General features: G+C 52.6%; 1 protein-coding gene and 1 long non-coding RNA gene across 7 annotated transcripts; one reads left to right on the forward strand and one right to left on the reverse strand.

The window, feature by feature from the left end:
• The first annotated feature begins 4,581 nt into the window (after positions 1-4,581).
• RAB37 (RAB37, member RAS oncogene family) lies at positions 4,582-27,961 on the forward strand. Of its 6 annotated transcripts, none has more exons than XM_075903716.2 (10): positions 4,801-5,125; positions 8,558-8,657; positions 12,436-12,546; positions 17,092-17,133; positions 17,804-17,870; positions 18,019-18,071; positions 19,708-19,773; positions 21,226-21,282; positions 22,371-22,447; positions 23,674-27,961. In XM_075903716.2, exons 3-10 carry the CDS (start codon positions 12,439-12,441, stop codon positions 23,777-23,779), a joined length of 576 nt encoding a protein of 191 aa, XP_075759831.1. In that variant the 5' UTR covers positions 4,801-5,125; positions 8,558-8,657; positions 12,436-12,438; the 3' UTR covers positions 23,780-27,961. The 6 variants fall into 6 exon arrangements, with proteins under 6 accessions (XP_075759834.1, XP_075759835.1, XP_075759831.1 ...); XM_075903718.2 differs by having other exon boundaries at positions 8,598-8,657; XM_075903719.2 differs by lacking the exons at positions 4,801-5,125; positions 8,558-8,657 and adding an exon at positions 4,582-4,699.
• LOC106732901 (uncharacterized) lies at positions 9,878-17,202 on the reverse strand. The gene is made up of 3 exons (XR_001369161.4): positions 16,930-17,202; positions 12,391-12,571; positions 9,878-10,985 (listed from the first exon to the last, which is right to left on the reverse strand). It is a non-coding gene; the product is annotated as an uncharacterized LOC106732901 (long non-coding RNA).

Genomic DNA, 27,961 nt, shown 5'->3' on the forward strand with positions numbered 1-27,961 from the left:
CCCCGCTGGGTGTGGACATGGGGTCTCCACCCGGGATTGCATCCAGTTCTTTATAAAAACAGCACGTTGTGGGTGCAGCTCACACCCGCTGTTTGCCGCCTTCACTTTCTGTTAAGTCTGCCGGAGCAGGAGAGTGTTTTGAGCAATAGCCACCCCCGTGTCCCTGAGAATGCCATGAGGACACCAGGAAATGGATTTTAAGTTCTCAGGGTTTGCAGGTAGGAAGTGCATATCTGTTTGCCTGTTTACATGGCTGCAGAGAAGTGGAGTTCAACGCACAGGCCAGAGTGACTAACTGGGCATTGTGGGAAATATGCTAGAGGTCAATAAATTTGGCAGACTGTAGTACACACTGCATGACTGTCAATAGTAGAGGAAGGGGGGAGACAAAAGCCCCTTGTGGGAGTTCTTTGTTGCCAAAATGGAGCATTTGTCGCAACTTTTGTCATGTCGCAATGTGAATGCTCTCTGGCTTTGTCACCAAAAACCCAAACAAAAAACCTTATCAGTGAAAACTAGGCCTCGGAGACCATGGAGAACACAGTCGCTGAAACACCTGCATGGAGCATATCTCTGCCATCTCCCCTCTGCGTTTGCATGCATCATTTAATTTATAGACCTGTAAAAGCATAATCGCCGTATGTTGGAGACAAGTCCTGACTTTGGTCTCAGTCCTACTAGTTTTACATGTTGAAATCCATTGACTTCATAGAAATTACTCCATATGTGCACTGGGGCAGAATCAGGCCCACTGTTTTCAGTGACTTACCCCAGCACTGGCGAGGGAAGAATGTGTCCCCAGTTTTGTCCTCACATTGTGTAGATTGACTTAAATGGAACTACACCAATTTATGTCAACTGAGGATCTGCCCCTGCATGGCTGTGGCATTGTTATAGTGAGGGGCAGTGCTTAATAATTACTGTGTAGGTGATTCTGTACAAAGGGCATTGCCTGAAATGCATTGGCATGGTGGTTTGTTTGAGTAACATAACACACTCTGTCATACAAAGAGGAAAACATTCCTGGCTCCTCCACACACAAACCCCACACCCCTCATTAGATGAGATCTGAATTAGACCCGAGAAGTGTTATAGGATCATATTTACCCTTTTCCCTTTGAGCCTGAATGTCTTGCCAGACATTGCAACCTGCTCTTAGTCTGTGGTGGCCAGGGTGCAGGCTGGAGATAAGTCCTGACAGTTGGGGATTGAGGGTAGAATCACTGAACTTGGTAACACTGGGCATTTAGTTTAACAGAGGTAGAATGGTCAGAACACAAATGGGAGACCTGGGGTGTGTTCGAGGCTCTGTCAAAGGCTGTGGCTTTGTCTTAACAGCCGCAGCGGCACTTTAAACTGCAAGTGTGGCTACAGCACTAGTGGTGGGAGAGAGCTCTTTCCCAGCGCTCTTTGTAAACCACTTCTGCAAGGGGAGTAGCTAACAGTTCAGGGAACGCAGCACGCAGTATGGTAGCATGGTTCACACTGGTGTTTTACAGCTACCTTGCTGCGCTCTGGGGGAAGGGTATCTTTTCACACCTCTGCACCAGAAAGTTACAGTGCTATAAAGTGCCAGTGTAGACTTGTGTGTAGCCTCAGACAAGTCACTAATTTCTTTGTGACTGTTTCCCCAGATGTAAAATTATGAATCGCTGTTAATTACAGCTAGATGCTGTACAAACGGTAGACATACAGGATGCGTCTACATTACAGCGCTTAACTCAAAATAAGCTACGCAAATAGAGCTACGTCAATCTTATTTTGAAATAGGGTGTGTCTACACAGGACTTATTTTGAAATAGAGCACTCTTCCTCTGACTTCCCTTATTCCTCGTACAATGAATGTTACAGGAGTCAGAGTAAGAAGTCCTCCAGCTTGACAGTATTTTGACACTATTTCAAAATAACTTAGTCCATGTCTACACAGCCAGCAGTTATTTTGGAATAGTGCGGCTTATTTTGAAATAGTGTTGCAGTGTAGACTTACCCACACAGTCCCTGCCCCAAAGAGCCTGCAGTATAATCAGACAAGTTTAGACCAAGGATGAGAGGAAGGGATGTGAGCCAGATACTGTGTGATTGGAATGAATGTTACATGACATTTGCTCACAGTCGAAGTCACATTTGGCAACTTTACCCCTCAGTCCTAGCGATTTTTTTTTTTCTTCCGTGAGGCTTGAAAATGTCCAGATTTCAGACTGCTCCCAAACCAGATTTCCACTCAGTAAGAAAAGTCTTGCCTGGATTCTATGTAGTGCAGGTGAGGAATGACCAGCCCTGTGTCAAATTCTCTGATGGGCACACTCACCTCAGGTCCAAGAGACAGGAGCTCAGGGCTGGCCTTACCATGAGGTGAACTGAGGTGGCCACCTCAGGTGACAGACTGGTCCAAGCGAGGGGACATGGGGGTGTCATTTGAGCTCCCCGCCTCAGGTGCCAAAATGTTGTGGGCCAGCCCTGCAGGAGCTAGCTGGAACCCTCGGGTTACATGATATGAGAAATTGGTCCTTTGTTAGTGGTTTGTTTTTCTTCCCCTAATGATGAGCCCCATGGGATGTTACCACCCCATTCTCCAGCTAAGTGCTCTATTGCTGATTTATGAAGGGAACGAAAGCACTTTTCACTGCTATGATTATACAACCAGAGCGACCAGCAAGATGCAAGATTAATGCATCAACTGATGTTTATATGACCCTCTCCACTCCTCCCCTTGCCTTCAGTGCCCTGCTGGGAAGTTTCCCTCCCATTCACTCTTTCCTATAAGATGAAGTAGAACTTCACCATCTTTCTTAAATATCCTTTTAAATGAGTTTGAGGTTGCCTGAAAGCATCGGGTTAAAAGACTGGGGTAAGGGTGAAAACCGAGTTGTTCCATTGCCCCCGTTATTCCAGACAGTGCTCAGGCAGGTGGGGAGCATGGAGTGGAGAGGAGCTGGCCTAAATCAAAGGCTGTTTGGATTTCACTGTGCTCCACCAGCCTGGAGAAGGTCTGCTAGCATGGTGGTGTGACATGCTTCTTTGCTGTCTGTGGTGGGGGTACCTTGGAGGGAAGGCAGCAGATCACCTATGAATGGTCATAAAGTTGTCATCAAGCAGTCACTAACTCTTTGGGTTCAGTTATTGAGTCCTGGGGGAATGCTGCAATTTTACTATGATTCCAAATGCAACAATCACAGAATTTCCCCCTGACCCCCAATTTCATTGTATGATGTTAGGGTGAGGTTGGCCTCATTTTGCTCCTCCACAAGTCTCTAATGATCACTGAAAGGTGTGTGGGTTAATATGTTTAGTGCTACCGCCATGCATGGCACTTTAGAAAGTTAGCGTTCAGGCAGGTTTCAGCCCCAAACAGATTACTATTTAAAGTGGAGAGAGGCAAACAATGGCTGGGCCCTCAGGATGGGAGTAGACAGTCGTAACTGATCAATGAAATACTCTCTCTTCTAGGTGCCCATCACCATAGTATCTGAGCACCTCTGCAGAATACCACCTGACAGCAGCAGTGGGTTTTAATGAAAGACTTGAAGGAAGTGGTGTGGTGGATGGGCAGAAAGACACTATCTAATCCAAGGGGGCACTGGGAAATAAAACAGGAAGTTAAGAGTGGGGGGGGGGGGTAATGAAACAGTGTTTAGGGGCAAGGCAGAGCACACAGGGCTGGACAGTTTCGTAACTCAAGAGAATCTGCAGGCTCATGTCCCTCTTGGCAGCTCTGCAGAATGAGCAGAGGGGGAGCTCTCCAAACTTGGGAAAATTCAGCAATGGACACAGGCGTGCCCCCCTGCCAGCCCACAGCTCTGGGTGTTTCAGAGCCCAAGGGTGGTTTCAGCCCATTCTGGGCAGATGGGATTGGATCTGAATTAGAATCCAGGTCTTTGGTTTTAGTTCATGCCCCTCTGGCGTCTGCTTAATTTGGGCCTGGGCTGCCCAGAGCTGAGCCCCTGAAACTCTGGGCTTGCTGCATCTGTTGCATCTGTTATAAATGCTTGAGCTGGGCCCTGTTGTCATCACAAATTAAGCCCAGTCTCTAGTGTATATGGGTTGATGACATAGCTCTGAGGACAAACCAAAAAGTATATTAGTCCTCCTGAAAGCAGCAGCCTGAGTGATCTGAAGGCTTCCCCTATGTCCTCTTCCACCCAGGTAGCTGGATATACCCAGGCCAATGTATGTCCATACAGACATGCCCAGGCCAGTGCATTGCCAGGCCCTGCTCTATGTCCCTCCACTCCAGGTGAGCCAGCAGCTAGCCCCCTTTTCAGCCTGCAGCCACTCACACAATGGCTGTCACTGTCCAGGGCCACCCACCTCTCAGTGCCTGAGGCCCCCTGCAGGCCCATCCTAGAAGCACCTGTATCCCTGGGCCCTGGCTTGCTGGCTGCATGCAGGCTAAGGATTTGACCCAGCTGGAGCCAGTGTGCTGGATGCCCCCTTCACCTGGCTTTGCTCCGTCTCCCTATGGGGGTCAAACCAACCCCCTTCAGCTGGCTCTTGGGAGGGGAGGGGAAGATGGGGGAGGAGGGGCTGAGCTGCAGGAGATGGGGGAAGGGCCAAGGAATGGGGGAGTGACGGGACCCACCTGGACCAGCCAGACCGGAGCTTGGCTCCTGCCCATCACAGGGCCCAAGGGGAGGGAGGGCTGGGTCCTGCGGGACGGGTGGGGAGCGGGGAGCGGAGCCCAGTCCAGCCGGCGCAGGGGGTAGGCTCCCCGCTGGCTGGGTCGGGTCCGGCGCAGGCTGGGAGAGGAACGCGGGGCAGGGCGGGGCAGGGGAGGCTCTGGCGTCGGTTCGGCCCGTGGAACGCGCCGCCGGGTTCGGTTCCGCGCAACCGGCAGAGCAACGGGCCGCGCCCGGCTGCGGGGGGACGCGTGTGGCTGCGGACTCCGGTTCCGGGTTCGGTCCGGCCGTGGCGCGGGAAGCAGCGGGGAAGGGGGCGGGCCGCGCGGAGGAGGAGCAGCGGGGCTGGCGCTGCCCAACCTCCCCTAGTTCCTGCTCGCGGCTCCCTGCCGGGCTCCTGGACCATGAGCGGCCGGGCACGGCCCGCGGCTCCCGCCCAGAACGGCTGCCCCGCGGCGAGGCGGGGGTGGGCCCCGCCGCTCTGCCAGGACTTCGAGCTCGCCGCCAAGGTGGGAGCCGGGGGCGAGGCAGCGCCGCCCGCGCGCAGGTGGAGGGCGCAGCTAGCGGGGAGGGATGGGAGCCGCCCGGGGCAGGGGCCGAGCCCCCGCAGCGCGCCGGGTTGCTCTCCCCCGGGGTCCCCTGGCGTCGCCTCTTCCCGCCCCGCGGGGCCACTTGCCTGCCCCTTCGCTGCAGGAGCTGCAGCCCTCGGCCGGCGCAGGGAGCCGAGCTGCGCAGGGAGGAAGCGAGCGGTTTTGCGGGCAGCCTGTTGACAGCTGCTCTGGAGGGGCAGTTAGCGCAGGGCGGGCGGGGGATGGTGAAGTGGGGTCCGCGTTGAAGCGCTTGCCAAAGGCGCCCTGGCTCCCCAGGGATCCCCTGCAGGGTGGGGGTAACTCTTGGGCAGAGCCCCGAGGGCTGGGGCCCCTCTTCTTCCATCCCTCCCCCAGTCTGGGGCTGGGCACCGAGATCCCCTCCCGGGGTGTCCTTGCCCCTGATACAGCGCGGGATGTTCCCATGCGCATGAAGGGGGGAGTTAAGCGTATAGCACCCGGTATTCCCAGCACATCTCCCATCCAAGTACTAACCAGGCCTGACCCTGCTTAGATTCCTAGATCAGGCAAGATCGGCATGTTCAGGGTGGTATGGAGGGGGAAGTCAAGTCAAAGCCCCTGCTGGTGGGGTCACGGAAGGAGCCCTTGTTGTGACCTGGGAGCAGGCTGGGTGCCTGACAAGAGCAGGGAGCCCAAGTCATGTCATGTGACACGGAAGCAGGGGTGCCATGAAGTACGCCCACCCCAGAGTGCAGAGTTTGGGCACCGATCAGTCCTGCCCCTTTGCCAACATCCCTATTCCCTCAGCCCCCAGTCAGCTGCCAGTTGCCATCAGGCGCCTTTATTTGATGGGCACTGGACCAAGTCAGCCCCATAGAAATGGTTCCCAGCAGGGGTATCTGCTATCAGCCAGAAAAGTGGGACTCCCCCAAAACTGGATGTGATCCTCAGTAGGGCGTTCTGCTGAAATCTCTAACAGGGTCTCTGCGCCCTGCACAGAGGAGAGGCCAGGCCCTGGTGAGCCAGACCCAGCCTAGGAACAGCAGAAGAGATGCTTGCAGCCTGCATCTGAGAAGGATGAGAACAGTGAGGGTCTGCAGGCCTTCCCTGCCCTTTCTAGGCCTCGTTGTGCTCTCAGGGCTCTGCAGTTGCACCCGGAGCTGTGAACACAGGGAGAGGAATTTCCTCACAGAGCTTGCTTTGCTCACTCCCAGCTGCAGCACCTGTCTCCTGCTCCCTGAGCCCCCCGATCTTGCATGTATTTAGCTCACAACGCTCCATTCTGCAGGGCAGGGCTATTGCACCCCTATTGTATAGCTGGGGAAGCAGAGGCACAGAGGGGCAATGTGAATTGCCCAAGGCAGGGACAGCAAGATCCGACCCACCACACCTTTGGGTCTGACCTGAGGTGTGTGCTCACAGGACCCTTAGGTAGGCTCCCTGCCTGCTGCAGTCCTTGGCTGCTCCTTCCCTCGGCCTTTCTGTGCCGTGCATGGCGAGGGGAGGCTTTGCATGCTGCCCCCACCTCCAAAACAGTCATGGCAGCTGGTTTCTGGCCAGCGGGAGCTGCGAGATTGGGCTGGGGGCAGAGGCAGCACTCAAAGCCTCCCCTCCCCTCGGGGCGTGGCATACATGGGCACAGGGAGGGAGTAGTTAGGAAGCCTCCCTGATGGTCCCACTAGGCTGCTGGCCAGGAGCCACCTAGGTAAGTGCCCCCCAACCAGAGTCTGCCTCTGGCATCCCACCCCTTCTCACACCCCAACCCTCTGTCTCCCTGCCCAGGGTCACCACCCAAACCCTCTGACTCCCCCCCTCCCCCAGGTCACAACTCCCTCCCGGACTCTGCACCCTCTCCTACACTCCTCCTCCAGGCCAGATTCCTCTCCTGCATCCATATCCTCTCCTGGAGCCTGCACCCCAATCCCCTGACCCAGGTCACAACCTCCTTCTTCTCCCAAGCTCCTTCTCAGACCCCACACTCTCCCCTACACCTTTGTCCCCTACCCTGATCTCCTTTCTGCACCCAACCTCTGTCCCAAACCCTGCATCCCCTCCAGAGAAAAGTGCAGCCCTTGGCCACTTACCAAATTCATGGCATGCCCCCCCCATCAAAAATCATTGCCCACCTCTGGCCGTGGGTCACATAGGAAGTCTGTGCCAGAGCAGGGAATCGAACTGGGGAAGGAACAGGGACACAGCTGAGTCACACCTAGAGCCCTGGACCTTTTTTCCATCCTGCCTCCTGATTTGCTTTGCCCCTGCCTGCTATTGCTGGGAGAGCTCGTTCTGCTTTGCTCTGGTTACTCCGAGAAATTGCATTTAGTTCCTTCTTTTCTTGGTCACTTCATTCTTTATTAATGCTCACGCCTCCATCCTCCTCCTTCCGCTCTGATTGTTTGGGTGGGCTTGAGAGTTTTTCCCGAAGGCTACCTGGAAACTGAATCATAGAGCTGGAAGAGACCTCAGGAGGTCATCAAATCCAGCCTCCTGCCCAAGGCAGAACCAATCCCAACTAAATCAACCCAGCCAGGGCATTGTCAAGCCGGGACTTAAAAACCTCTAGGGATGGAGATTCCACCACCTCCCTAGGTAACCCATTCCAGTGCTTCACCACCCTCCTAGTGAAATAGTTTTTCCTAATATCCAACGTACACCTCGCACACTGTAACTTGAGACCATTGCTCCTTGTTCTGCCATCCGTCACTACTGAGAACAGCCTCTCTTCAGCCTCTCTGGAACCTCCCTTCAGGAAGTTGAAGGCTGCTATCAAATCGCCCCCCCCCCCCCTCTTCTCTTCTGCAGACTAAACAAACCCAAATCTCTCAGTCTCTCCTCATAGGTCATGAAGCTAGAGCCAGAACAGCATGGGGTTCCCAACGTTCCCTTCTGATCAGCTGGGCCTGCACAGGGTGTGGCCAGGCCACACCATTTATGGAGAATTTGCAGGCCGAAGGGTCATTTTGAGGCTCAGAATCTTTTTAGCACAATTGATCTGCTGGCCCAACAAGATTGAGAGCATTTCCCTCCTGGATGGGTACGGACAGAGGCCTCTTCTGCATGTCTGGGCAGGGACAGTTCGCATGTTAGGGCCTGACTTCCAGAAGAGCAAAGCATCTGCAGCTCCCAGCTCAGGGGACAGGTCGCTGCTCCTTTCACTGCTCAGTCCGCAGTATGTCTCTTGCTGTATCCCGCTCAGAGTTCTGCTGTTAACAGGGGGTGGGACTACCTGATGAATCATCACCTAGTGAGGATCATCCGAGAACAGGCAGGAGGGGAATCATGCTTTCTGGGCCTCGTGTTTCTCCGGGTGGCTGGCACCACCACCCTGGTGTAAAAATGGGCATGGAGGTGCCAATGAAACTGGGGACTGCACACTGAGTTCTGTTTGCCTAGGAGGAGTGGATGCTAAGCTGTGTTTGTTTTGGTGTCTGAGGCGGTTGGAGCAATAGGAGAGTCCTGGGGCTGACCGAGTTTGCTCAAGGAAACAAGGCAGGTGAGGCAAGATCTTTTATTGGACCAGCTTCTCTTGGCAAGAGAGGCAGTTTTGAGTTTATCTCCGCGGTCTCAAACTCACAGCCCTCAGGCCATCTAGGGCCAGAGCATTGTTACAATCTGGCCTAGGCATCCTTGCAGGGCCAGGGGGGCAAGGGCATGTCTGTATCCATTCCCCAAGCCTCCCCTTCCTGCCCTAACCTCTTACCCCCATTGCACCCCTTCTCGCAAGGCATGCGGCCTTGGAATTACGGGGGGGCCTGGGATGGGGTGGCAGCAGGGGTTGGGCCCTACACAGTCACTAGGGTTGCCAGGTGTCCGGTATTGTACCAGACTGTCCGGTATTTGCACTCTCTGTCCGGTAAACATGGGTCATGTCAGGTATTTTCAGATTTTTCCGGCTGCGCACCCGACGGAAGCCTGGTGTGGGCGGGGGAGCAGCTGGGAGTCCCAGCTGGGAGGCGGGGCCGCGATTGCTGCCGGGAACCTTCAACTGGTTGAGTGTGAGGAGGAGGGGAAGCTTCCTCCTCGCTCTTACATCACCGGGAGCCTGCGCGGGACAGGCAGCAAGTGCCCAGGTCAGTCCCGCTCCCCACCGGCTGATTTGCTCACCCCCCCCTTCCCGGCCAGCCAGTTCTCCCCCAATTCCCCTTCGGATCTCCCCCGGCCAGCCCCTCTGCACTGACCCCTAGCTCTGCTTCCCGCCAGCCCGTTCCTCTTCCTTGTCTCTCCTGGCCAGTGCTGCTGCACCTCTCCTCACCCCCGCCAGTTCTCCTCCTGCTCCCCCTTCCTCCCGGCCAGCACCGCTGCACCTCTCCCCATCCTCGCCAGCTGTGCTTCCCACTCCCCCTTCCTCCCAGACCCCCCGTTGCTCCCTCCCGCCCCCTGCCAGCTCTGCTTCCTGCTCCCTCTTCCTCCCAGCCCCCCCGCTACACCCCCCACCCCCGCCAGCTCTGCTTCCAGCTCCCCCTTCCTCCCGGCCACCCTCGCGGCCCCCGAACCTCCCAGCTGTGCTTCCTGCCAGCCCCGCTCCCTTCTGGCCAGTCCCCCTCCCCCGATATCTCTCAGCCAGTCCCGTTCCACCCGCCCCCCCCCCCACGACTAGCCCTGCTTCCCATTGCCCCCCCATCTCCCCTGGCCAGCCCCGTTGCCGCCACCCCCCCCCCCCCCCGTTAGCTGTTTCCAGGCCCCCCCCCCTTCTCGGCCAGCACTGCTCCCTTCCTGGCCAGTGTGTTTGGGTGGTGTGCTTTTTTGTTTTTTTGTTTTTTTGTTTTGTTTTTTGCGCAACAACTTTGGTCCCCCCCCCCCCTTTTTTTTTTCTTTCAACAAAATTTTTTCCCAGTGTGTTTTTTTTTTTTTTGTGGCGGGGGGGAAAGGTGTTCGGTATTTTTCTTTCAGCCATCTGGCAACCCTAACAGTCACTGCAGCAGCCCAACCCTGCTGCTACTCCATGCCAGGCCCTTCAGTAATCCCCTTGAGAAAAGGGGTTTGGGAGAAGAGGTGCAATGAGGGGCCAGGGTAGGGTCTAGGGACATGGACTCTCTGGCTAGACTGTGAACATGCTCTGGCTGTAGATGATCCACAGGCCATGAGTTTTAGATCGCTAGTTTACACAGAGCTCTTCTTCAGGTCTGGGAAAGGTACCCAGAGCAGCACAGCTAAATACAGGGTGGAAACATACTTCCAGGCACCATTCAAAGTGAAGGGGTCTACTAACACCCCTCCCATTATGGGGGGAAGGAAGACGGAGACGGCAGTTGGAGAGGGGCTGTGAGTGGGTTACAGATTGGTGTAATAGGCCAGACATCCATACAGCCTGTTCAACCCATGATTTTTAGTGCCTAGCAAAGCTATACACTTAAGCGCCAAGGCCGTCTTTTGAAGATGTGCAAGTTTGTTTCCTTTAAGGGTGAGGACTGATAGGTCAGCTATCCAGTGATCACTTGGTTGGAAGTTTTCACCCCCATTCTAGCATTTTTTTGCATCTGTTATCCTGGCAGGGTCTGGTGTTGCTTCGCGTTGGTGTGTTGCGGTCTGTAGGGAGTCAGCTTCTGATGATGAGGCTGGGGGGGTTGTTTGAAGGCCAGAAGTGAGGGTTCGGAGAAGAGCTTTCAGGATTAGATTGTATTTTTTGGATGAGCTCCAGTGTGGTAATAACTAGGGATGTGTGGTTGGAGTGGCTTTGGTTTTTTTCTTTACTGAAGCACGTTCTTTCAGGGTATTTGGGGGTCCATTCCATGATATGATCCACCTTGCTGGTGGAGTGTCTGTGTTTGGGGAAGGCACTTTGAGAGTGTTAAGGTGTCTGTCCTGGACTTTCTCCTTGGACCTAGACAAAGGGAACAGAAAGAATCGGCCATTTGCTGAGATAGGCCTGAGATCTACGTCCGTCAGCCTGTGATTGCAAGGAGAAGCCTGGTGCTGGTATCTGGAGAACTGAGCCATGCTGTGTCTCAGGCTCCACGAAGAGATCTTGGAGTATGGGTAGTTGGAACGGGTCTAGTTATAAAGAGCCCCTGCAGCAGTGTCCCTGGCCTTACACCAGTATTGGCAAAAACAACAGTATGTTACATGATATGTTCATTTAGAGGGGAAACGCATTTAGCCATTCCCTGCTAGATAATGGGGTCATGAGCAGACTCTCAAGTAGTGACATGATAACAGGCCCGCTCCTTTAATGACTTCCACCCCAGCTTCTCTCATTTCTCTCTCTCTCTCTCTCTCTCCCCTTCCCCCCCTCCCTCCCAGCGAAGGTGGCTTCACTTTTCCTTACTCCCAGCAAAGCCACATGCTGCCCTGCAGAGGGAAGAGGGAGCAAGTTCTCCCTTGAAAGGGTATGTCTACATTTGCTCCCTAGTTCGGAGTAGGGATGCGAATGTAGTGTACCGAAATAGCTAATGAAGCGGGGATTTAAATATCCCGCGCTTCATTAGCAAGATCTCGCCCGGTGCGCTAGTCCAAATCACAGCTGATTCGAACCAGGAAGTGCGCACCGGGACGTGTTAGTTCGAACCAAAGCCCTTGGTTCGAACTAGCGTTTCGCCTCATTTTTTGGGTCAGAAAAATCAGTCAGGGGCCACATAAAAGTAGAAGTAAAAAAAACCAACCCCACACCCTACATTCCCCTCACACACCAGAGCCCTGAGGGGCCCAGGCTAGTAGATTTGGTGGGCCCCCACTACATTCTAGGGTGGGGCCAAGAATGTGTTCAGTGTGTGGGAAGGGGCTGCCAGGAAGTGGGCTTGGGGTGTGGGATCTGGGCGGGAGGGAAGGTGCAGGATTGCGTTGGGGGTTGGTAGGTCTGGGAAGGCAGTAGGGTGCAGGAGTGGAGTGGGAGTGTGGGGTCTGGGTGGGAGGGGGGGCTGCAGGGCTAGAGCACCAGCTCCCCAGTGCTAGTGGCGGGGCGGGGGGGAGCCCTGAGCCTCAGGGACCAGATCCAGAGAAGCCAGGGGTCGGATCTGGCCCCATAGGCTGTAGGTTCCCCACCCATGCTGTAAGAGAAGCTGTAGCTGAGACACACGCTACAGAGCAGTGTCCTTTTGCGTGGGACCTGTATTTGAAAGAGGAAGGGAGCTGGGAGAGGAAAGGAAGCTGATGGCGCTGAAGCTCTGGGAATAAAAAGAAACACCCCAGCCTTTCCCTGACTGTGTCACCCACCACCTCCGACCGTGCTCCTCCTCCACAGGGCTGCACCACCCTCGGGTACATAATCACTGTGAACCAGCTGCACTTACCCTCCGACCCGGCTCCATTAATGGGGTTTTGCACCCGTGTTGTAGGTGATGCTGCTCGGAGATTCAGGCGTGGGAAAAACCTGCTTCCTGGTCCAGTTCAAAGACGGGGCCTTCCTCCCTGGGACCTTCATAGCCACTGTCGGCATAGACTTCCGGGTGAGACCGCTGCAGCTTTCTGCACCTAGGCAGAGCCTCTTGTTACAACTCGGGACAAGTGTGAAACACCCCTTCCCCTCGGCCCCCCTGCTGATAATTGCTGCATGGAAGAAGGTTCAGTTAAGCCTCCCCCTTGTCTTCAATTGCAGGAGCTGTTACCTGAAGAAGGGGCAAGTAGCCTTGAGGGACCTTCTCCCTTCACACAGAGGGCACCAATCCCTGGCAGTGCATTAGCGTAAGGGAGGCGTAAGATTCAGAACTAAAGCAGGCTCCGTTTTTGCTGCCCTGAGCTCCGTCATTTTGACACGGGCTCTATTCTCATTGCCTGCTATTTCCAGCCTTCTGGTCTCACTGGGGCCTGATTCTGCTCTCACTCACACTGTGGTGAACTGGGGTTAGTGCACTCAGCACTGCAAAGAGATCCGAGTCTGGCCCCTCATCTGGAAACCAGAGGCTCCCAAAGGCTCGGTCTACACTATAGGTTTTTATCGGGAAAAGCTACACAAGTTGCGCTCCGTAGCTTTTTCCGATTGCTTTTCCAGAAGAGGCTTTTCTGCCATTTGGCCCTGTGTAGACGGGGCCAAATGGCGGAAAAGCCACCTCTTTCGAAGGAGCCCTTACTCCTCGTAGAACGAGGTATACAGGGCTCCCCGAAAGAGCGCGTCTGCTCTTCCACGAAAAGAAGCAGAAGAGCAAACATGTCCCCTGGACACGGCGGGATTTTTCCGGGACACCGGAGCAGTTTAGACCTAGCCAAAGGCTGTGTTGTACCTGAGGTCAGTGAGGAGGAGGGGTGAACTTGAGGGGGTAGAGGCAGATAAGTGCCCAAACATTTGGGCTCTGATTCCATTATCTGAACCTTTTAAGCTGCACTCTGACAATGAGAGAATTCCTGGGGAGGAGGTTTATTGCTTCTTTATACGACCATAATACGTCCCAGCTCCAGGCATGGCCCAGGACCTCGCTGTGCTAGGCACTGTACAAACAGAACAAAAAGATGCTCCATGCCCCAGAGGCCTTCTTGATCATCCTCATTGGCAACTGGGCCAGAATCCACCTGTTCTCATGGAGCCAGCAGCCCTTGCTGTGGCTGGGCAAGGCGGAGGGCTCAGAAATGAAGCCAGGGTCTCAGACACTTCTACCCTTCCAGCCCTCAAAGGACCTGCTCCGGCGGGGTGATAAAAGGTTCCCTTTGGCTTTTATTTAACCCAGACTAGTTCATCAAGCCCTCGCGGTAACCCACGTGTGGGCAACTGATTCTTAATGCAGGGTTGTGCCTGCTGCCTTGTGGGCCTGTGGGTGCTGGGCTGTGAGTCCCGGGATGGGGACACGTGCCCTTGTGGTGCTGTGGAAGGTGGTTTGTGGTGGAGGGAGTGCAGGTGGTAGCTCTGTGTTGAATGGCTGATTAAGCGCTATAGGATACATGGTGCTTTACTACACGCACAAAAATGAGAGGCAGACACTGTCTAGATAGCAGGGTCATGATCAGACCCTGTCTTAGCCCTTATGTGCCTCTTAGTTTTGACCCCCAGAGCTGTCCAGAAACGAAAGCCACATTTTACTCCATTTTAGGGATGTACAATCTTGTTGAATTAGTTAACCGGTTAAGTGCAAGACAGGAGACGGCAGCTGGATACAGACAGAGGGGACTGTACCAATGAAACTGGATTGGGTAGCATGATGGGCAGTGTCTCTGCTCACCAACAGCCTAACTGATGATTTCGGTGGTGCTTCTCCTGGGCGTGGAGCACAGTCTCAGCTGCCCTCTCTGCTCCGAAGCTGAAATCAGCGCTCAGACAGGAGAAACGGGAGGAGACCCTATTCCTGTCTCGGGCTGGGACGGGCGAGCGCATGCGTGCGACGTTGCGTATTCTTGCACTGTTGTAGCAGTGCTGCACCCTCAGACATCACTGAATGGAGAATTTTACTTGGGCCTCTCTAGTTAGTGTCCTTGCATTACTCCTGTGATGAGTGCTCAAGGTTAGCGTGCTCATATTAATTACAGAAGACCTGCAGCATTTAGCTTGCTAATTGGATGCCTTTTAAGGCCCCCCTACTGAATTCTGCCAGCTCTCTCATCTGCAGCCAGGGGAGGTGTTGGCAGCATCATCCCGCGTTGGCTGCATCATCCCGCGTTGGCACACCCTCCTCTCACCTGTTCAGAGTCAGGCCCCGTTATGGAAATATCTGCTGTCGAGAGGTACCCAAGCAAAGCAACCAGAATGTCCAGGGGCATTCATTAGGAAGGCAGGCAGCCAATCAGAGAGTGCCCTGGCAAGTGACACCCACCTTGCCAATCATAACAACCCTAGTAAAAAGAGTAGCTGTTGATAAGAAACACCCACCCCGCCAATCAAAACAAGGGGAGTATCAAGGGCCTGGAGGGAGCCTCCAAGAATCCAGAGTACGAAAACATCCCCGGCAAGCCTTTCTGCACACATGGGGGGAGTCTGAGCAGGTGGAGCAAGGCTCCGGATTTAATGGCATTTGCTGCATCGCTAATATGTAACTAGCTGAGATTACAGATCTTTATTCCTCTCCCCTGTTGCCCTCAGATGAGCCCCTTGGCTGGACAGGGCCATGCTAAATTCTCCCCCAGCAAGAAGCTGCACTGAATTTTCTCTGCTTGGGTTTCCCTTTGTTCATTAACCTGGGGCAGCCGTGGAAATAACCTCGACCAGCACAGCGTCACTCACATTTGAGGTCCAATCCTGTAAAGTGCAGAGCACCTTCAGCTCCCACCCATGTCAGCAGGAACGGTGGGGCAGTCAGCACCGCACAGGTTTGAGCCCATCTGTTAGCACCTCTGGCTGTCTACTGAGCCCCGAGGCCCTGAGATAAAAGCAAGCCAGGCAATTTGTGGCATCGGGCGTTTCAGTTCTGTGACAGGCTGGATTTCAGTGCAGGGCAGGAGAGAGAACGGTGCAGCTTGGTGCACAGTGCCCTGCAGGGCTGGAGCTCTGGAACTACTGGGAGCAAACACCTGCTGTGGGGTGCTTGGTCTGAGCTCTGAGGGGGTTCTCAGGAGACATGTTGTGTAAGAAGCCTTCATTCCCTACGGGTACGTCTACACTGCCACCCTAATTGGAACTAGGGTGGCTAATGTAGGCATTCGAACTTGCAAATGAAGCCCAGGATTTAAATATCCCGGACTTCATTTGCATATTCCCGGACACCGCCATTTTTAAATGCCCGGTAGTTCGAACTACCTGCCCGCGGCTACACACAGCATGGACTAGGAAGTTCGAATTAAAGCTCCTAATTCGAACTACCGTTAAACCTCCTTGCAAGAGGAGTAATGGTAGTTCAAATTAAGAGTGTTAATTCGAACTACATAGTCTGTGCCGCATGTAGCCGCGGGCAGGTAGTTTGAACTAAGGGGATTTAAAAATGGTGGCGCCTGGGAACATGCAAATGAAGCCTGGGATATTTAAATCCTGGGCTTCATTTGCAAGTTCGAATGCCTACATTAGCCACCCTCATTCCAATTAGGGTGGCAGTGTAGACGTACCCTACGTTATTTCCAGATGTCTCCGTTTTCCCACTTCTAATGAAGACTGTCTAACCTAGGGATGTTCAATTTAGATTAACTAATCAACTATTCAATTAGTGTATAAGGCGCCTCCGCCTTTGAACTGTAGCAAGAGCCTTCCCCAGCTCTTGCTACAGTTCAAAAGCAGAAGCTCTTGTACATTTCAAAAGGAAGTCCCAGCAGGGAGCCTGGGATTCCCCACTGGCCCAACGCTCCCTGCAGAGCCTCAGCCTTTGAAATGTACAAGAGCCCTGCTGGGGCTCTTGTACATTTCAGAAGCAGAATCACAGCAGAAGGGGTGCAAGCAGAGACTGATTCAGTCCCCACTCACACCGTTTCCCATTGTGCCTCTACCTCTCCTGCCCCCCACGGAGACAGTGCTGGGGGGAACCAACTTTTAAGCTAGCTACTTCCTGCACTGGCTCCAGCTCCCTGTCACTTGCTGCCTCTCTCTGATAGAGGCTGCGGAGGGGAAGCGACCAGTCACATCACTAGTCTGCTATCCAATAAGTTTCTCCTTATTGGATAGTCGACTAGTTGACTAGTCTCTCACAACCCAGGTCTAACCTATGGTATTGCTAGGGTGCCCATGGCCACGATACGTGAGCCCTAGCTCCTAGTCTCTCCAGCTGGATGTTCAAATTGTAGGAAAATGCATCCTTGATGGAGACCCAAGCTGGAAGCCTTCTCCACAGCTGCCAGTATTACTGGTTTCAGTGGGCTCATCCCATGACTATGAGCCCTTGAGTTGAAAGCCTTAACATTGATCTCTCTTAATATTCTGCCTTGTTATTTAGCTGAGAGGAAGAAGCAATTAAAGGAGACAGACCTACAAGAGGGTTACCCCTTACCTCCTTCTCTCTGTCTCCAGCTTTGCTCTGTCTCCGTGGAGCAGGTCTACCCACAATCAGGCAGTAGGATTCAAGAGGTCCTGTGAAATGCAGTATGAGGAAGGGGCAGCCCACTGGCTTTCTCACCATATTAAACCAGCGTGGGTTTGCTTTCTCTTACAGAATAAAGTCGTGGTGGTGGACGGTGTGAAAATAAAATTGCAGGTGAGTCTGGGGTGGATGCTGATGCAGCATGTGTCCTTAATACTTTGTCTGAGGGTGTCTGTACAAATAGGCAGCGGCTCTGTGGCTTTTATCTATTCTTTGCCATGTGTATACACGTCATAAGGTCTGGGGGGAGGGGAAGGGAAGTTGCTCTGTTCTCTCCCACTTTAACTCTTACAGTGACAGTGCACAGATGGCCAGCTGTTAGCACAGACATTTCTCAGGGAGATGGTGAGCTTGGGGGGGCAAAGGTTGTGCTAGGCGTGAGGTGGTACGGGATATGCTATATGTGCACGACACACACCACCTTTAAAAACCCCCCTTCCTAAAGGCCTGGGACAAAGGCTTAGTTTTTGCCAGCCTTTCGTGCATTTGCCCTCCGTAACCTTGGCAACCTCCAGCCTGAAGTCCGTCTTGGGACCTCAGATATCATTTCTATCCGGGGCTCTGAATCTTCAGACGGGTTTTTACAAAACCCCTTTCCCAGGGAGCAGCATACACAAGCAGTGGGTTCCTCGCTGCTTCCAACCGTTGCGCTGTCTCTGAGGTCTTAGTTTGTTGCCTTCTACTACACCCTGAAGCCAATGCTCCCCGGGGATTGGAGAGCTGGGAATGAAACGGGTGGCAGGGAGGGGTTTTCCTTGGTTTTCATGGGGCTGTTTCTTTGCAGATCTGGGACACGGCGGGGCAGGAGCGATTTCGCAGCGTGACTCATGCCTACTACAGAGATGCCCAGGGTAGGTTCTTGCGCAAGTTGGAGTCTTGCCCGATTCAGGTTCAGAGGAGAGCTGGAGTCTGCAGATGTAGTGAAGCTGCTCTTGCCACTAATACCTAGGAACAGAATCCTCATTAAACGCCCACTTTGTGTCTCTTCTTTTCTTCCAGCTTTGCTCCTCTTTTATGACATCACCAGCAAAATATCCTTTGACAATATTCGGGTCAGTATCTATCCCCTTGGACCTCACCAAAACCATCGTTAACTCCTAAGCCCCCAGAGAGGGGTAGCAGAGTTGCCTTGCCCCCTTATTCCAGGAGGACTGGACCTATTGCACACTAGGCAGCTTTTTAAGTGCTTGCTACACAAACCCCCACACCCGGAGTGGGAAGCTGTGTTTGGCTTTAAACACATTACACCTCAACTTGCAAGCAGGGGACTCTCCTTCCAGAGCCATCTAACACAGCCACTCCATGTGCAGTGCAGTGTTCCTCTAGCACCATGGGAACATCCCAGTGCGTGTCTACCCATTCCTCCTTCCAGCTAGCTTTCCTATGGGATAACAAGTCCCAGGAGAAAGAACTGCAGCAGGTTTCTACCCCCTGACTCTGGCAGACTGGTACAATGGGAGCATTTGTCCCAAGGCATCTGGCAAGGCAGAATGGCTACTCCTCTGCCTGTCCAGCTTGCACTGTGTTACCATGCAATGGGTGACCTTTGCCTTAGTCACTGAGGACATGGGGGAATAGCTGTGCACTGGAGCCCACATCCTGGGATACTGAACCCAATGCTGCAGAAAGCTGAGCACGCTTGACTCCCCTTGGAATCAGCAGGGCCCTCTTATCATGGGCCACTAGCAAGAAATGAACTTGGGGCCTTCAGCACTGCAAGCAGACCCTCTGCTACATGAGCTAAAAAAGAAATTCTGCTAGCTGCCCCCTATAGTAGATTGTTATCCTCTCCGACCTCTTCCATTGCTGATGCAGTTATGTTGGATGGTGGTAACATGAGTTTGAGTTTGGAAGAATTGACTGGTGCTAGGATGCACTGAAAGCCATGCACAGTCAATGGGTAGTGGAGGTAGCTGGTACCATGCTGAACCAGGGACACAAAGGGAGGCTGCCTCTGCGTCCTGCCACTTGGCAGATGATGTCCTGAGGCCCAGAACTGGGCGCAGGATGGTACAGATTGGCAGACTTTACAGGACACGGAGGTGCAGGGACAAACCATTGAGTAAGGTACCCAGAGAGGAGAGCTGGCTGGGGAAAGTTATGGTGAAACATTTTTTTTCCATCAGAAAACAGGGCTTGGTCAAAACCAAAACTTTTCCTGGAGGGATCTGTTTGACAACACGTTTGTTGAGATGGCTTCTCAGGGCCTGGGTGGAACTGCTGGTGGAGAGGGAGAGAAAGACAAAGCACCACCCCAGAGTAGCAAATAGCTCCCTGATTTGGAGACTCCCCTGAGATGCAGACACTCCAGATTTTAGTCTCTGCTCCAAATCAGGTGGAACAGGGATCTCTTTCTTTCTCTATGTTTCCCATGAAAAACGTTCAAAGGTCTTGGTTTCATTCTATATCAGAACAAAGGCAGACTTTGAATCCTTGAATTTTTTCTCCACCACTGATTGATGTGTCCCAGAGACCTTTGGGCATAAATGTTACAAAAACTGCATGGACATAGCAGACCATGTTCCATCCCTTTATTCTGGCTATTTTTATGCAGGGCCCTTTCCTCAGATCATCCCCTCCTGATGCTCCCTCCCTACCCACCATCCCCACAAACTTACAGTTGCATATAAATTTGCTTGTCTCTGCTCTTCATCTTTAAGCCCACATGATCCTCTTCCTCTCTTGCAGGCCTGGCTTACAGAGATACACGAATATGCTCAAAAGGATGTGGTCATTATGTTGTTAGGCAATAAGGTGCGTTATGTACAGTTACTCTCCTTTGTTTTATGCTGTCTCTCCGCACCTTAGACCAAGGGAAACCCAAAGTAATATGAATACGGCTCTGAGGTTTCCTCTCTTCATTCAGTGGCGCCATCTTATGGGGGCTTTGCCTGCCCTGTTTTGGAAGAACATGGTCTCCAACTGTTGTTGATCCATATCAGCTCTGACCATACAGGGCAGTTTGCAAGCTGTTCCACTTCCCAGCTTCACCAAACTGTGTGGCCTTGTCTGGTTTTCTTCACATCCTATCTACTAAGGTACCAGGAAACTCTGTCACATCTTGAGTGGTCCATTAGGCACAGGTGTAAGCTCAAGTAGGGTACGTCTAGACTACATGCCTTTGTTGCCAGAGGCATGTAGATTAGGCTACCAGACATAGGAAAATGAAGCGGCGATTTAAATAATCGACGCTTCATTTAAATTTACATGGCTGCCGCACTGAGCCAACAAACAGCTGATCAGCTGTTTGTCGGCTCAGCGCGATAGTCTGGACGCAAGGGTGGCGACATCAAAGGTATTTGTCGACCACCCAGGTAAACCTCATCCCAGGAGGCATACCTGGGTGGTCGACAAATACCTTTGATGTCGCCACCCGCGCATCCAGACTATCGCGCTGAGCCGACAAACAGCTGATCAGCTGTTTGTCGGCTCAGCGCGGCAGCCATGTAAATTTAAATGAAGCGGCAATTATTTAAATCACCGCTTCATTTTCCTATGTCTGGTAGCCTAATCTACATGCCTCTGGCGACAGTCTAGATGTACCCGTAGATATGATCTTCCATGATCTTCCATAGACAATGTCAGCAGGGTTTCACTGTTTCACTCTCCCAAACCCAGAACCGGGCTCCATTTTAAATTCTGTAATTCCTTGACTTGGTTCGGTTAGCCTGTGTCAGCTTAAATACCCTCCAGAGCTGGTGTCAGTGGGAGAACAGAGTTCACAAGTGCTAAGCTCCCATTGCTGTGCCGTGTGACGGGTTTATGCACATTTACCTAGGTTTGGAACTTGAGAACTGTTTGAACTAGGGTGGCTAATGTAGTCATTCGAACTTGCAAATGAAGCCCGGGATTTAACTATCCCGGGCTTCATTTACACGTTCCCGGGCGCTGCCATTTTTAAATGCCCGGTAGCTCGAACTGCCTGCCCGCGGCTACATGCAGCACAGGCAGGTAGTTCGAATTAACACTCTTAATACGAACTACCGTTACTCCTCCTGCAACTAACCGAACTAGTTTAGCCATACCCTGAGACATTTAAAGGCTGCAAATGACTCTTGGGTGCATCCATGCATGCTGTGGCCAGCAGAGGGAAACCTAAGTCTGAGTTTTTAGCAGGTGAAGTCTAGGGATCCCTGGCTCCATGATGGCTTGCTAGTGCAGGCCGATTTGTGAGTGTTTCCAGTAACTCTTTCCCTCTGGTTACAGGCTGATGTGAACAACGAGAGAGTCATCAGAACAGAGGACGGAGAGTCACTTGCCAGGGTGAGCCACACATTGCGGGGTGTCCATCAATGCTGAGAGTATCTGGCCACTCCCTTCATTGGCCTGTCCTCCTTGGGCTGTGATTTCCTTTGCTGTGCTAGACAGGCCTTCACTAGGCTACTCCCTGGGGTCACAGAGCTGTTTCTCTGTGTCAAACTCAATTCTCCACCTATCACTTCAGTTCATCCAGCTCTTAAACCACTTACAGAAATTAGACATACTCTGCACCTCTGGGGCCTGGCAGTTCAGAGCCCCCGGCACCTCTGGGGCCTGGCAGTTCAGAGCCCCCGGCACCTCTGGGGCCTGGCAGTTCAGAGCCCCCGGCACCTTTGGGGTTGACATTTCAGAGCCCCGGCACCTCTGGACTTTCTGCATTAGTTGTGAATGTAAAAAAATTGTTGGAGCACTGGCCCCACTTACATTACAAATTAAGCCCTGACTAGGGGACTGTGTCTGGACTGGAGGGCTGGAAGTGAGGCGGTCAGATGTAGAGGAGGAGCTCGATGGAGTGGGAAGTCAGGGAGGGGTTAGGCTTTGGGATGGGGGAGGTTGAGGGCTGAAGACAGCAAGTGTGTTGGGGGAGCAATAGAACTGGAGCGTGAGGGAGGACTCGGGGAGGGCTGCATTGTGAGAGTGGCGATACGGTTGGGCGCAGTGTGGGGTAGGAGGAGCAGGATGGGGCCCTCTCTCCTCAGCCTGCCAAAGTATGGGCAGCCCAGTAATCTGTTTGCTCAGTGGGGTGGACTAAGGTTACATGAGGCTCTGCTCCAGATCCCCAGACAGACCTCTGTTCCCCTCCCCCACTGATCCGCTCTCCACCTTCTGGAATGATCCTTGTTCTTCCTTCCAAACCTGACCAACCAGGCGTAACCAGCCGGGCGAGTGCCTAGCGCTGCCCCCAGTTGCTCTGCCTCGGGTCCCGGCTCTCTCTGGGGACTCCTCTGGCCCTGGACCCAGACTCGAAGAACCGGCTTCAATCCCCTGCTTTGCTGGCCGGTGGGCAGGGCGTGTTTCAGAGCAGGACCGGGGCTAGAGGACGAGGTAGGAATGGGCAGCGCGGTGGCTGACGGTGCTTGCTCGCTCCGCAGGAATACGGAGTGCCTTTCATGGAGACCAGCGCCAAGACAGGCATGAACGTGGAGCTGGCATTTCTGGCCATTGCCAAGTGAGTGACCGAGGAGCTGAAAGGGCAGCTTCTCATGCCAGGGCTGCCTTCCCATATGGAGGGTGCATTGATTTAACGTGTGTGCACAGAGTTGGGAACGGGTGCCCTGGGGGAGGGGGATATCTCTGCCTCTGAACGGGACGTGTCCTCTAGTGGTTAGATCAGGGCTGTTGGCTTCTGCATACTGACTGTGTGGGCAAAATGCTTAACCTCCTCTGGCCATCAAATTGCTCTTTCTTATTATGAAACTTATCGCAGTTTGTGACGCATGCGTATTTGGGCTGGTCAAGAAGGCGGTCTGATGCTTTCCTTTGAAGCCGTTGGCATTCATCCAAGGCAGGGACAAGTTGCAGGTCTGCATGGGCTGCTGGTCCGTTCCAGTCCAGCACTTCCCATGGGCCAACTCTGTAACACTCAAACACTTTCCTCCAGCTCGTGGCTGAGAGTTCTTGGAGCAGAGCCTGGGGTGGTGCAAAGGAACAGACTTCCTTTGACTTCTGGCCTCTTGTCTCCTTTGTTCTGGGAAGCCAAGTTCTAGCCCAGAGTTAATTTTTGACAGTCAGGTCACAAGTCCACGAATTGCCACCTACTGCCTCTGGAACGTGGATTATATTCCCAGCAGCACTTAAAAAATGCCCCCTGCTTTGCATCATGACGTGGCAGCGGCAGACAGGGCCAACACAAAGGGGCAGGAAGGGGGCTAAGCTGCTGCTAGTGCCTGGCTCACAGAGGTACAGTCGAGCTCCACCACCAAATAGAAAGATCAAAGGTTCCTTTAATGTTATCCCAGTGCTGCATGATCCAGGTGCATTGCCAGCAAATGGGCTTAACCCTTTGCTAACACATCTGTCCCATCCACAGCCCCTAGCCCACCAAGACAATACACTAGGAAGAATTGTATTTCCCCTTCCCCTGAACTGATGCTGCTTCCCTGGGTGGAACTCAGTGTCTCCCCATTCAAGTGGCTCTTGGCTTCCCGCACCGTAGCTAAGACATGGCCAGATGTATCAGCTGGCAAAGTGGGCTGAGATTGTAGTCTCTATTTGCTGCTCGAGGAAGTAGCACAGGCCCCGATCAGCTCCAAGAGCCAAGCTATGTATTCCACCCCCTCCTCGGGAAGAAAGGGAGGTGGAGCGCATCGCCTTTGCCTTTCTTGAGAGAGGCACAGCTGCCTCTGTTGTGCGCTGGGTGGCTGCTGCGATGTTTCACCGCTGTGCTTCTTTCAGAGAACTCAAGCAGCGAGCGGTGCAGCAGCCGGACGAGCCCAGGTTCCAGATTCAGGACTACATAGAGTCACAGAAGAAAAAGTCCAGCTGCTGCTCCTTCATGTGAGAGAGGAGGATGCCAGGCCAGGAAGGAGGACTAAGGGCACAGGGAGTCTGGTATAGAGCAAGAGGAAGGCGGGGCTGGAGAGGAAACTGGCCAGATTCCTGTCCTCAGAAGGCGGTCTAAAAATATATATATATTTCTGGCCATCAATTACCGATAGGAAGCAAACAAAGCTACAGTGAGAGCTGGTGGGGGGGGGAGGGAGTGTATGTGTGTGAGCATGGGGTATATGTGTGTGAGCATGGGTGGCTGTGGGGAAGTTACAACAGAAGCCAAATAAAGGCCAGATCCGGATTTCACCTGACTAGTAAATCTTACAGTGAGTATTCAGCCTTGGGAGTCACTCCTGGCAGCCCAGCCAAGGCCTTGCATCGCGGGAGTATCTTGCATTAACCTTGCTGTATAGCCCAGCCCAGTGTTCAGGACTCAGCTCCGAAGAAGCCAGGGCTGAGTGTGGATCCAAACTGGGCCGAATCTACATTGGCTGCATGGCCAGTGCCCCATGGACAAAGTCATCTTCAGCAACATAGCCACGACCCTGTATCTATCTGGATTAGGCCAGATTAGCACGACTGCACAGCTGGGGGCCTGCAGCTTTCCAGTCCAGAGTCGCCAGCTTTCTGTCCGGTCTCCGTGGGACAGCTCTGTTCTGGCATCTGGCAAGGTTGAGGAGTGGAGAGGGCAGAAAGACGTGTTTCTCATGCATTAGCAGGTGACATTTTCCTGCTGCGGATGAAATCAGCACAAGTGTTTGCTAATGGAAGGGGAAGATTTCACCTTTTCCCTGTGACATCTGATTTCACCTTTTCCCTCCCCGCTCTCCTCACCTGCCCCAGAGCATGTGCAGAGCAGGTGCCAAGCAAAGGGCTTGGAGAGCCAAGTGGTCTTACAGTGCCTGTTACCTTGGAAGAAAGCTGCTGATCACTGCACTAGCTGAGAGAGAGGAGAGCACTCTCCATTTTTCTGACTTTAAAAGGACTGTTTCCAATCTGCTGTTTATTTAGAATTATCTCAGGCTAAGCTGCAATTTAACCCTTTCCGAGACCCAGTCCAGCATGCCTCAGATACGCTCTGGGCCCCACTCCTGTTCTAAAGTATGGGCAAGCCCCTGGGGCGAGCATGAAACCAGCATCACCAGCTTGTTTGGAAAAAGGCTCTGGCTACTTGCTGTGGGATTGGCCTGGGAGATCTTACCGCTCAGACCATTGCACCTCAGTGGTCGCTCGCTGTCCGATGGAGCCAGGCTCCGTGCCTCGTCTTGCTGCTCTTGCTGTTGAAATCAAACTGCTGAAAATTGGGGGCCTGATCCAAAGCCCACTGGTGCCTTTGAGAGTCTCTCCATTGATTTCCCTGGGTTCTGGATCAGGCCCTAATTGCTGAACTACCAGTGTCCTGCTTTCAAATGCAACCCCCCTGCTGCTCCCTCCCGGGGTGTTCAAACAGCATTGCAGGTGTGAGCTACACCACAGGAGGCTTGACCCTCCCTGTTGCATCCCCATGGGCCTGACTATTGTAACACATGTGGTGCCTTGCAGAATTCTGCAGGCCCTGGAGTTCACCAGGGCCACACAGGGCAACTGAATGATATGGGTTCTGCCTTAGGGTTGGATTTCCTCAGGAGCCCGGAGGGCTCAGGGAATTGATAACAAGGCCAAGAGCCTTTGACCTCTAGGCCACTAGCTCAGATACAATCTGACCTCCTGCTGAAGCCCAGGGAAAGATTCCTGCTGGCTTGAGTGAGAGTCAGATCCAGTCCAAAGTCACCATCCGCTGGCTCTGGGGTGAAATGGGCCTCTGGTTGGCTCCTAAGAGACAGATGTCCACTGTCCTCAAATGACCTTTGCCCTTGGCACCGAGTGGCTCCTTTGTTGCCAATGGCAGCAGAGCAGGCAAGCTCCAAATGCGCACGGAGAGCAAGCTTGCTCTTTACTCCCAGGCAACTGGATGGGAGATAGCAGGAGGAGCTCGTCACCTCTGCCCAGCCTGGAGCTCATTTGCCGACAGCCAGAGACCACCCCCAGTCTGCCATCCTGTGGAGGCAGCATGTCACAGCTCCTCTTTTGTAGAGTTTAGCTTTCCCAGCTGTGGCCCCGTGTCGCCTTCACTGTGATTTTACCTTGTGTCTGGTTTGCATTTTCCTTTCTCTAGTGTGTCCCCTGCCCCTGAAGCATGTGCTTTAATGGAGTCCCATTGACTTTGCTGAACTGGGGCTTGAGAGTGAATGTGCATTAATCTCTTTTTAGGTACCGGTCTCATGCGTGTTGTGTCTAAGGGTCTGAACTAATTACCTATTAGAGTTACTGGGCTGTTGTGGTTTTGGGGGTTTTTTTGGTAGGTATATGCTTAAAAAAACCAAAAAGGCCCAGGTCCTGTGGGAACTGAGGCACGGAAGGAAAGTCAATTTTGTTGACCCCCCTGGGTACAAAAGCTATGTCTACACTGCAGACACCGAGCACAGCAATATTGGCAAGAGGTTGATCTCTGATTGGCATAGCTATGCTGCTCAAGGTCTGTAATGTAGACACAATGACACTGGCAAAACTGTGCCGATACCAGTGTAGCTTGTTTCACATGGGCGGTATGGTACTGATGCAAAGCACAGCTTTGCTGATTGAGCTGTGTCTGTGTCCACACTAGGAATGCATTGCTGGTCTAGCACATCAGTTTTCCTACACCAGTAAAGTGCTCCCACTGTGGACAAGGTGTAACTCACACTGAGGCCAGGAGGACGGCTGGAGTTACAGGGTCTAGCAGGACCTGGCTCAAGCCGGTCACACTGGCTATTATGCTCTGCCAGATGAGAAGAGACTTTTGTAGGAATAAATATTCCAGGAGCACGAGCCTTGTCACAGGAGGTCTCTGTAATTTATTAGTATCATCTAGGGCAATGCCCTGACGATGCTTAATTAGACCATAGATGGGAGGGTTGACTTAACACTGAAATGCTTTAACTAATAATTAATGCTCCAGGGAGGAAGCACAAATGTTGTTTGCCAAACCAATGCTGGAGTTAGACTGTAGAACAGCATGACGGTGTCTTTCACAACTGTGTTACTTTCTGATCTGTCCATTACTTGCAGGTTGTATTTTTTATTACGATGTTTGAATTTGCTATGTCCTATGCACAGTTCTCAGAGCTTCACATGAGCCTGAGCAGTTCTCTGGAGACAGAGGGTCCTGTTCTTTGTTTCCCCTTGACCCTTCTTATTTTGAAATCTCAGGAATGCTTTCTTCACAGGGTGCAAGTCTGTTACCTCCCCTTGTGCTCGGCCAGAGATTGGCATCACCGATTTCACCTCAGCTTTGCGTCTGTGCCCCACAAGAAAGCAGGATCGTGTGGGGAGTTGAAATGGCATCACATCATTATACTAGGCTATGTAAGATGCTGTAGGGCTGTCTCAAAAGGTAGCGCTTCATTTGTAAGGCTAAGGCCTGGTCCAGATTTAGGCTTTGAATCAGAGCAGAGGTGATCACACAGGAGATTCATAAACTCCCAGCTTTGAATTTTGTTTGCATTTCCTTTTTGTCTACGTATATAATGCAAATCTTTCTCCCTGCCCTTGTCAGGTATCAGATTAAACCCACTCGGCAAAGAAATGATGCCTCATTCAGCCACCTCACTCAGCAAACACTTTGTATTGTGCTTGCCTCTGAATTTTGTGGGCTTCACCCTGACTCCACCAAAATCAATGGGAGTTTTGCCACTGAGATTAATGGGAGCAGGATCAGACCCTGTATGTTCTAAAATCAGCACTGCTGCGCGTTGCTTCATTTTACCCTTCCTTTAGACCTGCTTCTCCTGCCATCCATATCAAAACTCCCATTACATTTGCTGGGAGTAGGATCAAATCCTTTGTCAGTAAAATCAAAGTCACCCTAGTATCACATGTTATCACACTAGCAGGAAGCAATGACAGGAAAAAAACCCAAAATATTTTTCTTGACAATCTTCTTTACACAATTCATGAGGATCTGGCAAGTCTAGTTCTACCACAAGTGCTATGGAATGACACTGCACTACCATTCCATATGGGAATTTCTTAGAAGTCGCAGGATCATACACAGCAAGTCCATTCTCTGGCAGTCGTAGCTTCTCTCTCTATTATCATGGGACTCCTTTGCCTCCTCTGTTGTTCACGGTTTATTGTTTGCAAGTTACAGAATTAAATCTCAGTATTTTGGAGA

This window comes from Pelodiscus sinensis, chromosome 20 (genome assembly GCF_052426305.1).
Source record: "Pelodiscus sinensis isolate ZL-2025 chromosome 20, ASM5242630v1, whole genome shotgun sequence".
Taxonomy (NCBI): Eukaryota; Metazoa; Chordata; order Testudines; family Trionychidae; genus Pelodiscus; species Pelodiscus sinensis.